The sequence below is a fragment of the Nicotiana sylvestris genome, chromosome 2 (genome assembly GCF_000393655.2).
Source record: "Nicotiana sylvestris chromosome 2, ASM39365v2, whole genome shotgun sequence".
In the NCBI taxonomy this organism is placed as follows: Eukaryota; Viridiplantae; Streptophyta; class Magnoliopsida; order Solanales; family Solanaceae; genus Nicotiana; species Nicotiana sylvestris.
This window is the reverse complement of record NC_091058.1, coordinates 161,267,275-161,281,835: the sequence shown is the minus strand read 5'-3', so window position 1 is coordinate 161,281,835 and position 14,561 is coordinate 161,267,275. Positions and strand designations below refer to the sequence as shown.

Genomic DNA, 14,561 nt, shown 5'->3' with positions numbered 1-14,561 from the left:
ATGGAATAATGAAACTCGAACGCAAAATGCAAAATTCCCAAAGGCAAAATGGCTAGGCCAATTTTTTTCTGTATGTTAAAAGTTCTTTCTTTGTTTCAATTTATACAACAATGCTTAACTGGATATGGAATTTAAGATATTCATTTTGGCTCATGTATTATTAGCGTTAGTAGACTAGAATAGTAAAGTAATGGTAAATAAAGAATCAGTTTGATAGAGAACAACATAGTAGTATCAAAGTAAAGTTTGAATAATTTAATCCGTTTGAAAGTTGTGAAAGTTAGAATAGAAATGAAATTGTGTCAAACATTTTGAGTCTCAAATAGAAAGAGCATATATAAATTGGAATAGAGGAAATAATATAATGTTATTCTACTACATCGTGCCCGCCTAAGCACGATGTACATCAATACATGAATAAAGCAGAATGAGTACATTAGATTCACAAAAGCAATCCGAACCAGATAATTCTACAGGAAAAAGCATGCAGTTGGAGATCCTCAACTTCTTTGTCTGGAAAAAAAAAGACCTAAAACTGATACGGAATCAGTTATTTCAAGGATTACTCGACAAAGTTGAACTAGAATAACAAGCTTAACACTTCGGAGATTCTTAGTTTAGATCACGGTCTGATTTTGAGCCGTACAGTGAATAATATTAACTCGTACAACAGCATTGCAGTGAAGGCTACACCATACAAATGGGAGATGACTTAACTTCCTACTACAGCAAGATTGAAAGGAAAAATTCAACATACAAATGGGTGATGGACCGATTACTTGAAAAGTTAAAGAAAGCCAAAAGATAAAGAGGGATGAAACTAGATATCTGACTCCTTGGAAAGAAGAGAATCAGAACCAGTCATTCTTCTTTTAGAGCATGACAACAATCAGTACTCGAGCGATCCTAAAGATGGCATTCCAGAAACAAGATCTCGATCACCAGCACTAGTGCTGCTGCTCATCCTTTCAACTGCCCCACGGTTCAGGGATTCAGCCTCTTCCTTTCCCAGCTTCTGCACATCTTCAGGTGAAAGGATTTTTATATACCAGACGTTATTGACAAACGCCCTGGAAAATACCATGCCAGGAAAACAAGAAAGAAGATTACAATGTTATAATAGGACTTAAGAAAAAGCCACTTCCTAAAATTTACTACATATTTAAGTCTTCCCACAATTGAGTACTTACTCCCATGGGTCGTCTCCAAGGAGAAGGATATCATTCTCCCTGTCAACAAATACAAGCTGCCAGCCTGATCTTTGAGGATCTTCAAGGAACCCCTCGATCCCGAACATCTGACCCAGTTCCCTTCGCAGCTCATGATAGCTGTGGAACTGGGTGATATCCAGTGACCTCCCAACACACCCCGATTTGTAAACCTGCATTGACCAAAAAACTTTTTTACTCGCATGATTGTCACGTGCATTAAATGCCAATGAAATGAGAGCAGAAGTAACACCTTCACAAACGTATGGGATGCATTTGGTGGATCATTTTGTCCTGCATTGTGCAACAACTCAGATGAGTCTTGCACATAACCATACAGAGAATTCTGATATCCAGAATTCATCCCAAGTGGCATTGAGGAAATATCAGCACATGTAGTAGTAACATTAGAGACTGTGGTCGGAAGTAGAAGCCCTGAAGAATCAATACTAGCACCAAAAAGAGCTTGATTTTGGGTATCCAAGCTACAATTTTCCCGAGGATTCAAAGTATCTTTCCCATACGTTGGAAGTGGTGATGAGTTGGAGCAAGTATTTAGTTGTGACTGCGTAAATTTTGATATCCAGGATTGTTGGGACGGCTGCTCAATGACCACAGACTGACCAGTTCTGTTGATATTCAACGAATTACTACTTCCTTCAGAACAAAAAGAACCTAGCATATTTTGCACACCTGAAGGAGCAACAGATGCTGAAAATTTTGAGTTCAAATATGCAAAATCTTCTTTTGAAAATGGAGAGGGAATGTTTGGTGGTTGTTGCCTCTGCTGGAGCTGGTCATGTGGGATTTGGAATGCTTCTTGGTAAGCGTGTTGATGAGCCTGTTCCTCCGACTGGTTGTTGGATTGTTGCTTTTGTTGCCTTTGCAGGTTCTCTGACAGCATTTGGGTTTGAGCAGGCAGCATATGCTGATGAACTGCTTGCTGCATTACTTGCTGCTGCTGCTGCTGCAAAATGGAATTATCAGTACTTGCATGTTGAAGATATTGGACAGGCTGCTGAAACTGCATTAACTGCTGTTTCAGCAAATCTCCACTCCCATAACTTTGCAAGCCGGTAGCCAGCATAGCTTGATAGTGCTGATTAAGATCATTTGGGAGAATTGGCGAATCGACTCTCTGTTGCATCCACGGAAGCATGCCAAAAGACTGAAGATTCACCGAATGAGGTCCTAGCTCACCACTATTCCCTCTCAACCATGACATTCGATTAATAGCTTCATTGTTACTATCTGCAAAAGCAAAGGATAAAAATTACTAGCATAGGCTTCTAGATAATTTGGTGGGGAATGGAGATGAAGGTCCTTTGGGGGTTAGAAGAGACATCAAAATTAAGTTGGCCAATTCCTTTTTCTTTTTTTCCCGATAAGTTACATTGCAGATTTTACAATTTTACTAAAAACATAGACTTAAAGATCAGGATTTACAGCTTCAGTTCTATAACCGCATGACCTTTAAGTGTACCATACCTTGATAAGATGAAGTTCCTGGATACAAAGGCCGTTTTAGCCTAAGAGGGAACAGAGAAGGATACATTGGAAAAGTAGTCAAAGGCTCAATTTCCCATAAGGAAACCCTTGGTTGCCTCTCGCCTGCTGTTGACTCATCCCAACCAACCTATAATTTCATGAAATTTATTGTGTAAATATGAAGTATTAGCAACAAAAGTGACTGTTTGGACCATACAAGATAATATGATTGTAGATCTGTAATTTCCTTACTGTAGATTTATAGTTTTCATACAACTGGTTGAAAGACTAAATTTAGAAGGAACAGAAATAATATCTGATTTCTGCATAAACTACGTTAAGTGTGAGTAGAGTAAGTTGAATGCGGTAATGCACGAAACAGTACCCAAACCTGGGGAAACACCAAAGATAATCTAACCTGGATAAGCAAAGCTGCAAAGGCATCATATATCACAGGACCAGTTTAGGGGTGCGAAGTGATTTGGCAGCAGAAAACTAGAGGCAGACCACAGATAACAATTGAAGAAAAGATATAAACGGCATGTATTTAACAATGACTTGGCGGTGGTTTCTGTTTGCAAGCAAATGAATGAGAGGGAGAGAGAGAGAGGGAAGTTCAATTTAGTTTTATAGAAATGTTGTAAGCAATACATTCAAAATGAATCTGGCTCTGAGCACAAGAAGATGAAGATGTCAGTCTTCACAAAAACAAAAACAAGCATCACAAATACAATAGACATAGCTTGCTCACTCACTATTACATAAAAGCTACTGGCTTATGCAACATAAATAGATAAAGACTGAAAGTTGGGCAAAGAATACAACTTCACAACATGAAAGTTGGAAAGGGGGAATGAAAAACCAATGGAAAAGATTTTCTATTATAAAGATTCTGAATCTTTAGAAAGATGGAGATCAAAGTAAAACCTTCAAGCCAACCAGCATTCAACTCAATTACATGAGCAGGAGTCGACCCACAAGACCCCCACCCCCCACCCCAAAACAAACGAAACAAAAGAGAAAAAGAGTAAAACCTTCAAGCATTGAGATATGGACGGGAAAACCACGTTAACTGATATAGTTACAAAAGAACAAGAATAGCAAATAGAGAACTGGATCTTACGAAGAAGAAAAAAATAGACCATTTACCTTGACAGATCTCCAGTGAGAGTTTCTCCAGCGAACTGGATCCAAGTCACCAATCCCAGTAATTGTGCCCATGTATCTGAAAATGACAGAACCACCAAGAGGAAAAGAGAGTTTATCTAACAAATATACAGACTTGATTTCAATGATAGCCATATAGGTAGGACACCCAACTTACTAGCAATTAGCAAATAGCAATGAATTTTTCAATTTATTTGCCAGAATTAACCACTGATTTCATTAATCAAACACCCCTAATGCAAGAATGCAACTATGTTTTCGCAAGTACAAGACAAGAATGAACTCTATGTGGCAAAGGAAAAACACGGGGGTAATAATCCCGCACCTTCATCCCAATTCATCATTTCTACATTATTAGACTTAGTTCTCCAACTATAAATTGTCATTAACTGAAACATAGGAGAAGGTACATATTCGAGAGCCACTCATCTGCAGTTAAACATAAAACAGGTGCTCAATGATACATCAATAAGAAACTGCACAGCCCAGTTTTTGATTGTTAAGAAACTACACAGTCTACTTATATAGAACTTTTTCAAATGGCATATTTGACGCCAAGAAGAAAAAAGGAAATCTTTCACCTAAGATCAAACAACTTACATACCTCCGAACACTTGATTCTTCAGTTTCAAATAGCATCCGGAAACGCATTCCAACAGAAACACGAGTGTGATATACAGCTTTGATGTACTTTGAAAGAGGTATAACAAACTCGGATGGGCTAGCCCTAATACAATAAGCATGTGAGTAGAGAAAAGCAGAAAAAGGATATAAATATGAATGAAAATACAAGGAGAGAGTATATTTAAGGACTACCTTGGGTTAAAAAAAACAGTGAAACAGCTATTAGTAGCAGCAGCATGAGCAGCAGCAGCAAGTAGCCCAATGTGCATGCTATCACTAGATAGAACTGATGATGGCATCACAGTTTGGGGTCGAATTGCACGACGAATCCCCAGAAGGAGCTGATTTTTCTCATTCCTGCAGAACCGACTACTTCAAGAAAAAACCTGGAGGAAAATGCCATACTAGATGCAATACATATATGGAATAATTTGAAGTTGACTCAACAAAGGTGGCTAAACAGTACCAAATGAAAAGAACAGAATCTCCCGCAACAAGTCTTTTGGCACTAACAAACACACTCCAGCCAGTAGTAAGAAGATGCCGCTTAGGCTGTCCTGCATGCAAAAGGAGAAAAAAATAAACAGATGACAGAATACATGGTACACATTTATCAGTTTCACAACGCATTATATCTTCCTTCCAAATCCAACTAGCAATCATCCTTTTATCCAATATCAAACCAAGTTTCAGAAAGAATAAACAGTTCCAACTTAAGGTAACAGGAATAGGATGACCAAAAAAATCAACTAAAGCTTTATATCAAATGCCTTGTGAAAGTCCAAAAAGTTTGAAATGGTTCAGTTACATGTACCGAGAGTAAAATAATTAAATACTTAAACTTTAGGCAGAAATGAGCTTCTTCCAAACTTATCTTCTTAACTGTAATTTTCTTTTTACATAAAGTATATTCAGAACTGCAGTATTCTTTTGCCACCAATATAACATGGAAGTTGAACTCCATAACCTTACAAAACTGAAATGTGTAAACAAAAAGGTTAGGGATAGAGGAACTAAAAAATTACTTATCCTGGTTCCATGCTCTACCACCAAACTTATATCCTTAACTGTGATTTTCTTTTTATATAACCTATATTCAGAACTGTAGTATTCGTTTGCCACCAATATAACATGGAAGTTGAACTCCATAACCTTCTTACAAAACTGAAATGTGTAAACAAAAAGGTTAGGGATAGAGGGACTAATTAAAATTACTTATCCTGCTTCCATGCTCTATCCACCAACACCCTTAGCCATCCATGCACCTTTTTATTTTTTAGTTCAGCTTTAGGCTAAATTTTAGTTTTTGTCGCTTAATTTTCTTTTTAATAGGCAGTACTGCTAAAATTATACTACTAACATCTAAAAACCTTAAGTCCAACTTCAGTTCACTTTTAAACCAAACATAGGATAACAACTTGTAAAACCTATCCACGATCCCCTAGAAAATACTTCCTTCGTCCCATTAAACAATGTTTTGCTGGAAATGAAATTTAAGATGTTAATATGACTTATTTATTATGTCATACATATTTGATTGAAGAAACACTGGATCGAAGTTTAAAATGTGAAGTTAATGAACTTGAATTTTCAGAAGTTCTGAAGGTAATATAAGATAATGCCATCAGCGAATCGTATTAAATTTAAACATTTTGGCACATCCTGAAATAGAGAGAGAATCATATAACAGGATGGAGGAAGTATTATCCCATCCTAATCCTCCATCACATCACTAATACAGCAAAACTATGGCGTTGTATTATTTTGGCAACCATACTTTAATTTTTAGGAATCTTGAAAGTAAAATTGGGCAAGTACTACCGGATTATTGATAGGCTGATTATTTAGTGCTACAGTAGTACCTCAAAAGGAGGATCAACTTATCTTATGCATCAAAACTAAAGAATGTTAGCAATTAAAGAGAAGACCATAAGTTTGATATCATGTGTGGAAGCTTATCTCAAGAGCAACTAAGTTAGCAAATGGATGCCTAATAGAAATCAATCCATTGAGTTTGAGACTCGTGTTGCAGAGGATGCATAGACAAGCATATATGAGAATGAATGCACAACCTCAACGCTAAACTTTTAGCCCAACGACTCTGATCCAACTTGTGGGCTGGATCACTTGTGGTTTACATGTCCATTGTCTCCCAACTTTCAACACTATGCACTCAATCATAATTAGTTGGGGTTGGCTAGATGAATTTTGTTCATCCATTATGCTCTTATCATGTTCATTTTATTCCAATATTAAGTAACATGCTTTCCGTTTAAGACAAATTAGGGGTTCTCCAAATCTCATATTTATTCTTATAGCACTATTCAAGTTCCTAACAAGAATAAAAAAGAGTCTTGACAGGCGTCGAACATAATGTAAGTGTAACAATAACTAAGACTTAATCTCAACTAGTTGGTATCATCTCCTTTACTTCCAATTATTGGATAAGTCCGCACTGATTCAGATATTGTAAGCATTTTGAGACAACTTATCTCCGTGTGATTCTAGGTCTCCTCGTCCCTTTTATCACTTTCAATCATCGTACTGTTACACATACAAAGCAATGCATATGGAGGTCTACATAGGATATGGTAAAACCATCTCAGATGAGCTTCTCTGATTATCTCTACACGTGTTACTTGCACCTTTTAACGGATGTGATCATAATCTTGTTCAATCTTGTACGACCATACATCCACTTAACGATCGCATTTCAAGTTTGAACACTATCATTTTTTCTCAAAAGATCATCATATGACTCATAAATTTTAATACCATGATAGTTTGCACAACTTTGAACATGTCCATGGTTCTTACATATTGGAACCAATACTATCACGCAACTCATTGTACAGAAGAGTGCAAAATGTGTCCACACAAAACTTATCTCCCCCCAAAAAAAAAGAGAGAGTGTATGTCCACTCAAAAAGAGTTAAATAACATAAGAAGAAGAAGAGTTGCAAAAGATTGTTGACCCACTCTATTACAATACATGCATAATAGAGTTCTCTCATTGTCCATAGGTTTCTTCAACAGAAAAGCAGTGCCGCTCAGACACAGAGAGATTATCTTAAGGTCCTTCATTTTCCATTTCTTGCATCTCCATCAAGATATAGAGCCCAAAAGGTTTGATAAGCCAAAGCTTATTTATGTTTCACTTTTTCCAGTTTCTCGTCTTTATCCTTAACAAAGTCTATAATGTGGTCCATCCTTCAAAAGAATCAAAAGGTTTGTCATCTTCCACTTCCAACAAAACTTATAGTAGTATATTTATGCACTTTGTTTGAAGATCTCATGACATACTATGAGCAAAAGAAGGAAGCTATAAGTTCTCTTCATTTATATTCCAACAATTCGTTGAAAAATGAAAAAAGAGAAAACCTTAGAGCAATGAAATCTGGAAACTTCTGTATGGATGAACAGAGTACTTTACACGCCCAAATGGCTTCAAAATACTTAATTAGTTTTACCAAGGTTATGAGTTTACAGCCCATTTACATCAGTGGTTAAAAATTACCTTAGCTACACAATACTTCTCTGATACTCCTTTTTCTCGGTATTGTTGCACACTCAAACGAATAAAAAGATACACACACATGGACATATGACAATGACATATTACTTTTTAAAATAATATAACAGGGTAGAGATGCATGAACTGGGAAACAACAGTACAATCCTACACAAAGGAACATACGGGATAATTTCATTGGAAATTGCAACAGAGACAGAGATGAAGACATGACCAGTTCATGTCAGTGTCTAGCTTTTGCTCCAAGAGTTAAAACACACACCAGATAATAGATTACAGCTGAAGAAACTCTAAACAATGTAAAGCTGCGGAGTGCAACAAAGAAAACAACATCAAGAGCTTGCCTCGGAAAATATGCCTGAACTTCCATTCAACATCATGCAGATCCCTTGCAATTAGTTCTTGGGCCGGAGGTGTCTGCGAGAAATCCTGAGATGCCAGTAAAAATGAGAATAATATCAGTCTTAGCTTCAGAACCAAGTCAAAATTGACAGAACCATGGGATCAATAATCACCAGAGGAGGAAAAACTTTCTCTGCAGCACGACGAGGGACAGAAAAGCCACCATGCGTGCTGGTATCACTTGCAGTCAGCGTCTTACAGAAATAGTTAGTAGGCTGCTTGCTAGGGATTCCAAACTCAACAGGAAGATATGTATCTTTTTGTTCTTCCTGAAATCCAACACAAAATATTTGTCACCCAATTCCCAAGAAGTTCTGCAAAAAGGCATTCTTTATAAGAAATTAACATTCCAGATTACCGGCGTCAAGGGCTGCAAAGTCATTTGAGCATATACTTCGTCCGTTTCAACATCTGCCTGAAATTTCCACAAATTATCAATTCTTTATGGGCCTATACAACTGACATAATAATAAATAATTCACAAGAAATATACGAAAACACAGAATGTAATTGAAGAAACCCACATGCATTGTAACATTGTGGAGTTGACAGATCAACTGCGGTGGCAAATTTGGATAATTGGGTATATGAGCATCAACTTCTTTATTAGTTGTTGCAGCTACCTGACACTCAATTCCAGTAAGGGACCATCAGTTATCTGACTAATAATGGCTGCATCACTACTACTCTGTGTGTGTGTGTGTGTGTCTGTCTGTTTGATAAAGACAGAGAGGAAAAAATGTGGTACCTGCTCACTATGACCCTGAGGAAAGTAAACAACACGACTTCCCACTGTTGGTAGGCACACCAGAGGACCAGCACAAGCATGCCATAGCTCTGAGTTCAAACACTTTTTCTCTCCTTTCAGCAAATCCACGTCCAAATAAAAAATATCAGCAATAATTTAATTCCACTTAATTACAGATAAACTTATGACTATCCCAGTGGTTAACCAACAAAAATGGAAACTAAGATTCCTTTATCTTATTAACACAAACAAAGAAAATATGTAGTAACACAAAACACACTGATAGTGATATATAAAAAGCCAAAACCCCTAAAAAGAAGACAGCAATTGAAGAAAAAAAGTATAAAGAAGTTAGAATTAGAAGATACCTTCATGAGCCTGCTGACCCATTCCTGATGTTGAAAGCTTCATTCTTTCTACTTTTTAAAACTCACTTCTCTTAAAAATATACACTACAATAACACCCTTTTCTCGTAAATTATCCACTTAATTAAACAAAACCCTCAATTCCAACTCTTAAAACCAACTCAAACCCTAAATACTCCCACCAATTCATCACCTTTATCCTCAATATACCCCATCTCTTCCCCATTTTAACCCCAACAATCTTCACATGCATTTAACCAAAAAAGAAACCCCCTTTTCAACACAGCTCAAAACTCTTCTTTTTCTCCAATACTTCCATTAAAAAAAATCAAGAAAACAGTGAAAAAGCAAAAAAGATCAAAATTTGACGATACCCTTTTGTTCAAATGAGTTGAGTTGAGTTGAGTTGAGTTGATAGAATCTAAGCTAAGTTAAGCTGAGCTCAACTTTCAGCTTTTTTAACATGGGATATCACTATCACTGATTAAGGCTTTTTTTGGAAGAGAAACAAAGGGGTCTGGTTGTCCCTTTATACCCCACCCGACCAAGGTCGACCTGATAACAGTAGAGAGGGAGAGAGAGAGTGTGTGTGTAGAGAGAGAGAGAGAGAGTTAATAGTAATGGCTCTCATTTTCTTGAAGTGTATGTGTACTGTTAGTTATCAGAGAGTGTGAGGAAGGTTTGGGGGGAAAAGGGAATCAGAGCCGTTGAGAGAACCGTACGGAGGATCATGGCCGTAGAATGGAGTTTGTGATTTGACAGGAGGGCATGTGCTACCCATCCTTCAGTGGTCATTGTCAGAGTACGGAGCTTCAAATATAATATTGCACATGATCAAGAAGAAGAAGAACCAAATCTAAGAAAAAGACCACGTCAATATATTGTGCTAATAACTACTCCTATTTCTTTTTTCACAATTAAAAGTCGTTCCGTTGTTGTTTTTGTTCTTACTACTTTTTTATTAGCTAATTACAAAAAAATAATATATTTTTATATTTAAAAATTACTATATCCTTTACAAGGAGTTTTTATAACAACTCGAATATTGTGGCATGTTTACTACAAGTTTCAAAAAATTTATATAATGACATATTTAAGATTATAATTTTAAAAGTTTTTAATTTTTTTTAAAACTTCATATTGATTCAACTGTCACATAAACTAAAATATAAAAAATAATGTTAGCTGAAAAATTAATTGTTGCATAATCAATCTGAATTACTTACTGAAAATAATTCGACTAAATTACTTACTGAAAGTAATTCGACTAAATTACTTACTGAAAGTACCAGTAACTTAATTAATTAAAGTACGTAGGAGTAATAAATACTCCATTTGGTAAGAGCGCTTTTCGACCATGCTGGAACTGTACTTTTACCTGAAATAAATTAATTCATCAGACTTCAAGGCCAGGGCCCAAGGGTAGGGAATCGGGGGTGGGTGGTTAAATTAAATAGTGGAAACATGAATATAAAAAGTGGACCTTGGTCAGAGTAGGTTTTTTTTTTTTAATAGATTTTCCCAAACTTAGGTGGGGTTATTGAGGCTTGGTGAAATGGTCCATTACCTTACTCCTTGCTATAGTCCTTTTGACTAGGTCTAGGAGGGGACCGAATTCTACTTTGGTTAATATTTTTGAGCGAATTTTTTGGTACAAATTTAAATTTAATTATATTTTACTGAAAATATCGAATATCAGGTAAAGAAAATAATCCATGCCCTTACTCCTTGCTAGTCGTTTTGACTAGGAGGGGACCGAATTCTACTTTGGTTAATATTTATGTGCGAATTTTTCTATACAAATTCAAATTTAATTATCTTTTACTGAAAATATCGAACACCTGATAAAGAAAATAATTCATGCCCTGCTAGTCGGTTTGACTAGGAGGGGACCAAATTCTACTTTGGTCAATAAATACCAATAGTATACATATTTTCTAGTCTGAAATCCATGATAGATACTATGATGTTTTGAATAGGATTTTGGCATGATTAAGCGTATGAGTATGTCCTTTTGAGGATGTCAAAGCATATGAGTGTTGATGGAATGCTATTTAAACGTTAATTAATTAGCTTGTTAGTACCTTTGTTGTTCTTTTTGTCGCATTAAGTGGTCTCCTTCTCTACCAAACATGAACAAATGGGCGGGAGGATGCCAATTAAGCTATTAAGGGCTGTTTGGTTCGTGGATAAGTTATCACGACGATTGTAATATAAAATATTAGTTTTTATAGTATTTAGTGTATATATATTTTTTAGGACGTTTGTCTCGTGATATTTAAAATGAGATATATGGTGTATAATATAAATTTACATGTGTTTGCTTTTAAAATTGAATTATTTATTAATTTAGTAATTTTTAACATATATACATACAGAGGTGGACCTACATGGTCACTAGAGGGGTCACCGGAACCCGTTAATTTCGACAAAAACCGTGTATATATACTTATATATACATCAAGGACCCCCTAAATAATTTTGATGTGCCCCCTCAAACACAAAAGTTTGATTGCTGGGTTGGTTTAACATGCGGCATTTGCTCCTCTCTCTCAAGATGACCTAGGTTCAAGACCTAGCGGCAGCAGGAATGCATGCTCTTTTTCATTTTATTTTTTTTCTCTTTGAATTCAAGGTAGTTTAGTATTCTGTATTTAAAGCTCAATTTGGTTTTCTCTCTCTCTTTTTTTAATCTTTTCTAAGTTTAAAAATATTTTAGCACTAGTACATTTAGTGAATTTAGTTTAGTTTTGCTCCCTTCAAATCTCTCTCTCAAAAGCCTCAAATCAAGCTTCTCTCCACGATTAGTTCTTTAGAGCTTCTATATAAAATAGTCAAAAACTTTTTTGAGAAATGTCTTTCTAGAATTTGAAAAAGGTAACAGAGAGAGACATAAAAAGTTTAAAGAAAATTGGAGAGGAATAAAATATTTCATTAGCAAGAAGCCAATTTATATTCTTTATCATGATAACTAACAACTTGTTTGGAGGGTTGTTACTCATTGTATCATATCGTATTGTTACTTTAAATACAATGTTTGTTTTGATTGTTACTTAAATTTTATTGTATCGTATCGTTAAATCCGTCGTTACATAACGACGAAATGTGTCACTTTATGTAACGACCGATTTGGTGTGGTCGTGTCGTTACCTTGTCTTTTTCTCTCAATCTCACCATTTATTATTATTAAATTATTTTATTTTATCATTTACCCTACCTTTTTATATAGTAATTTTACCCTGTATCATAATTTTTCTTTATAATATTGCAAGTTTATTCTTCGTATTGCTGGTGCATGATATCATAAAACGATGACAAACGACACAATCTATCCAAACATTGTATTTACCAAATGATACAGTACAATACAATACAATACGATACGATACATTATGAAACGATGCGTAACAACCATCCAAACAAGGTGTAAGTTTATAAGCATCATCATTTTCTTGACTTGTATTAAAATAAGTAATTCAACAAAATTCCCCCTAAAAAGAGCGATAGAAAAACTCCAAAATGCTTGTGCCTTCAAAAATCACTTCGGCAAAGTAGCATACCTCCATTGATTTAGCGATGGCGATTGTGACTCTGCTTGAACTACTTAACGAATATTTAATCTTGATTTTATTTGAGTAAGTTTTTGATATTTTAAAAGATATTTTTTATCACTAACTCATAATCATTAAATTTTCAAGGAGTTAGTACGCTAAATTTTATCGCTACTAGCTTATATATCTATGTTAAAGATAGTGGTGCCCCCGCTGTGCTCAAATCCTGGGTCTGCCTCTGTATACATATACTCCATATCAAAAATGTTGAGATCATTGAACCATACTACATTATCTATTGTTATTAGCTTTAATTATATAAAATTTTGCGATGCCAAAGGGAGATTAAGGATTTCAATGCGTTAAATTTTGGGATTTTAAATAAATAAACTAAATTAAAACAAATACTTAATTAAAATACAAGAAGGGACACTAGATATGCCTACAAACTGAGAATTGAACCTCTAACTTCACTTGTAAAAGTTCACCCGATAATCATTGAACGATATGGGTCTTTGAGCTTAGGTGCGCAAATATATATTTAAGCAATTTTAAAGAAATATTGACATTATTATACATGATATACAAAAAGGGCATGAGCTTGCATGCCCCATGCTCCAACACTTATCCGGTCCACTTTTATTAATTCTTTAATTGTTTTCACACATATTATGAAATCTACCTTTTAGCATTAATTAATAATGAAATTGATCATATTAATCTTAATTTGTTCATTAAAAATATAACATATACTCCCAGGCTCTTTGTTCCAAGGGCAACTGAAAAAAATAAGTTAATTCCTTTTTGATATCTGAAAAAATTAAATATTATGAAAAAAAATACCAAAATCAACTAAAGTGGATCGGAAGAAGTATTAGATAGCGGTAATCATTTATTGTTATCCCACGTTGGAATATGGATGAAATAATACAATGGTTCATATATGAAAACAATACTTGTATAATTATACTAATTTGAGATGGTAATGAAACAAAGTAATTAAAATGATACAACCTTTTATACCGGGATTATTTTTCCTAACAAGGGTAACCAAATGTACCCAAAGACAGTTCCTCTTCCCCACTAACAATTCCAAATAATCTCAAATCTTGCTTAAATCTTTCTCTCTATAATATATAGATAATTCGACAAAAAAAGACATCTGATTTTACCATACTAGTATAATTCTCTTAATCTCGTCAATTGATGAAACAATATCAAGCCGTTACTTGGGAGCCAAGTGTTACAATGGTATATTTTTCATAAGCGGTGTCACTTTTTCTAGCAATAAGCCTGTAACAGTCAAAAAAAATTGTGGAGCCAAGGGAGTTCGAAGAGTCCGGAACCTAATTGTGGTCTTTTTGGACAAGTATGACATAAATTTGTGTAAAAAAAGAGTGATCATTCTATATATAACGCGGTTTTACACCGCGCTATACTTTAACGGTCAAAATATTTAACCGTTAAAGTATAGC

The 14,561-nt window shown here is 35.2% G+C and overlaps 1 protein-coding gene across 1 annotated transcript; it reads right to left on the bottom strand.

The window, feature by feature from the left end:
• Positions 1–575: 575 nt before the first annotated feature.
• Positions 576–10,198, bottom strand: LOC104220374 (auxin response factor 8-like). The gene is made up of 14 exons (XM_009771233.2): positions 9,538–10,198; positions 9,170–9,282; positions 8,946–9,044; positions 8,780–8,836; positions 8,535–8,690; positions 8,364–8,448; positions 4,954–5,044; positions 4,680–4,844; positions 4,468–4,590; positions 3,846–3,921; positions 2,697–2,844; positions 1,462–2,459; positions 1,191–1,381; positions 576–1,070 (listed from the first exon to the last, which is right to left on the bottom strand). Exons 1-14 carry the CDS (start codon positions 9,578–9,580, stop codon positions 890–892), a joined length of 2,526 nt encoding a protein of 841 aa, XP_009769535.1. The 5' UTR covers positions 9,581–10,198; the 3' UTR covers positions 576–889.
• Between the last annotated feature and the right edge of the window lie 4,363 nt (positions 10,199–14,561).

Coding starts and splice junctions, on each gene's coding strand:
- LOC104220374 (XM_009771233.2), bottom strand. CDS start 9,580: ATGAAGCTTTCAACATCAGGAATGGGTCAGCAGGCTCATGAAG. Junction 8,837..8,945: donor TCCACAATGTTACAATGCAT/GTGGGTTTCTTC, acceptor TGGAAATTTCAG/GCAGATGTTGAAACGGACGA. Junction 1,382..1,461: donor CATCCCATACGTTTGTGAAG/GTGTTACTTCTG, acceptor TGGTCAATGCAG/GTTTACAAATCGGGGTGTGT.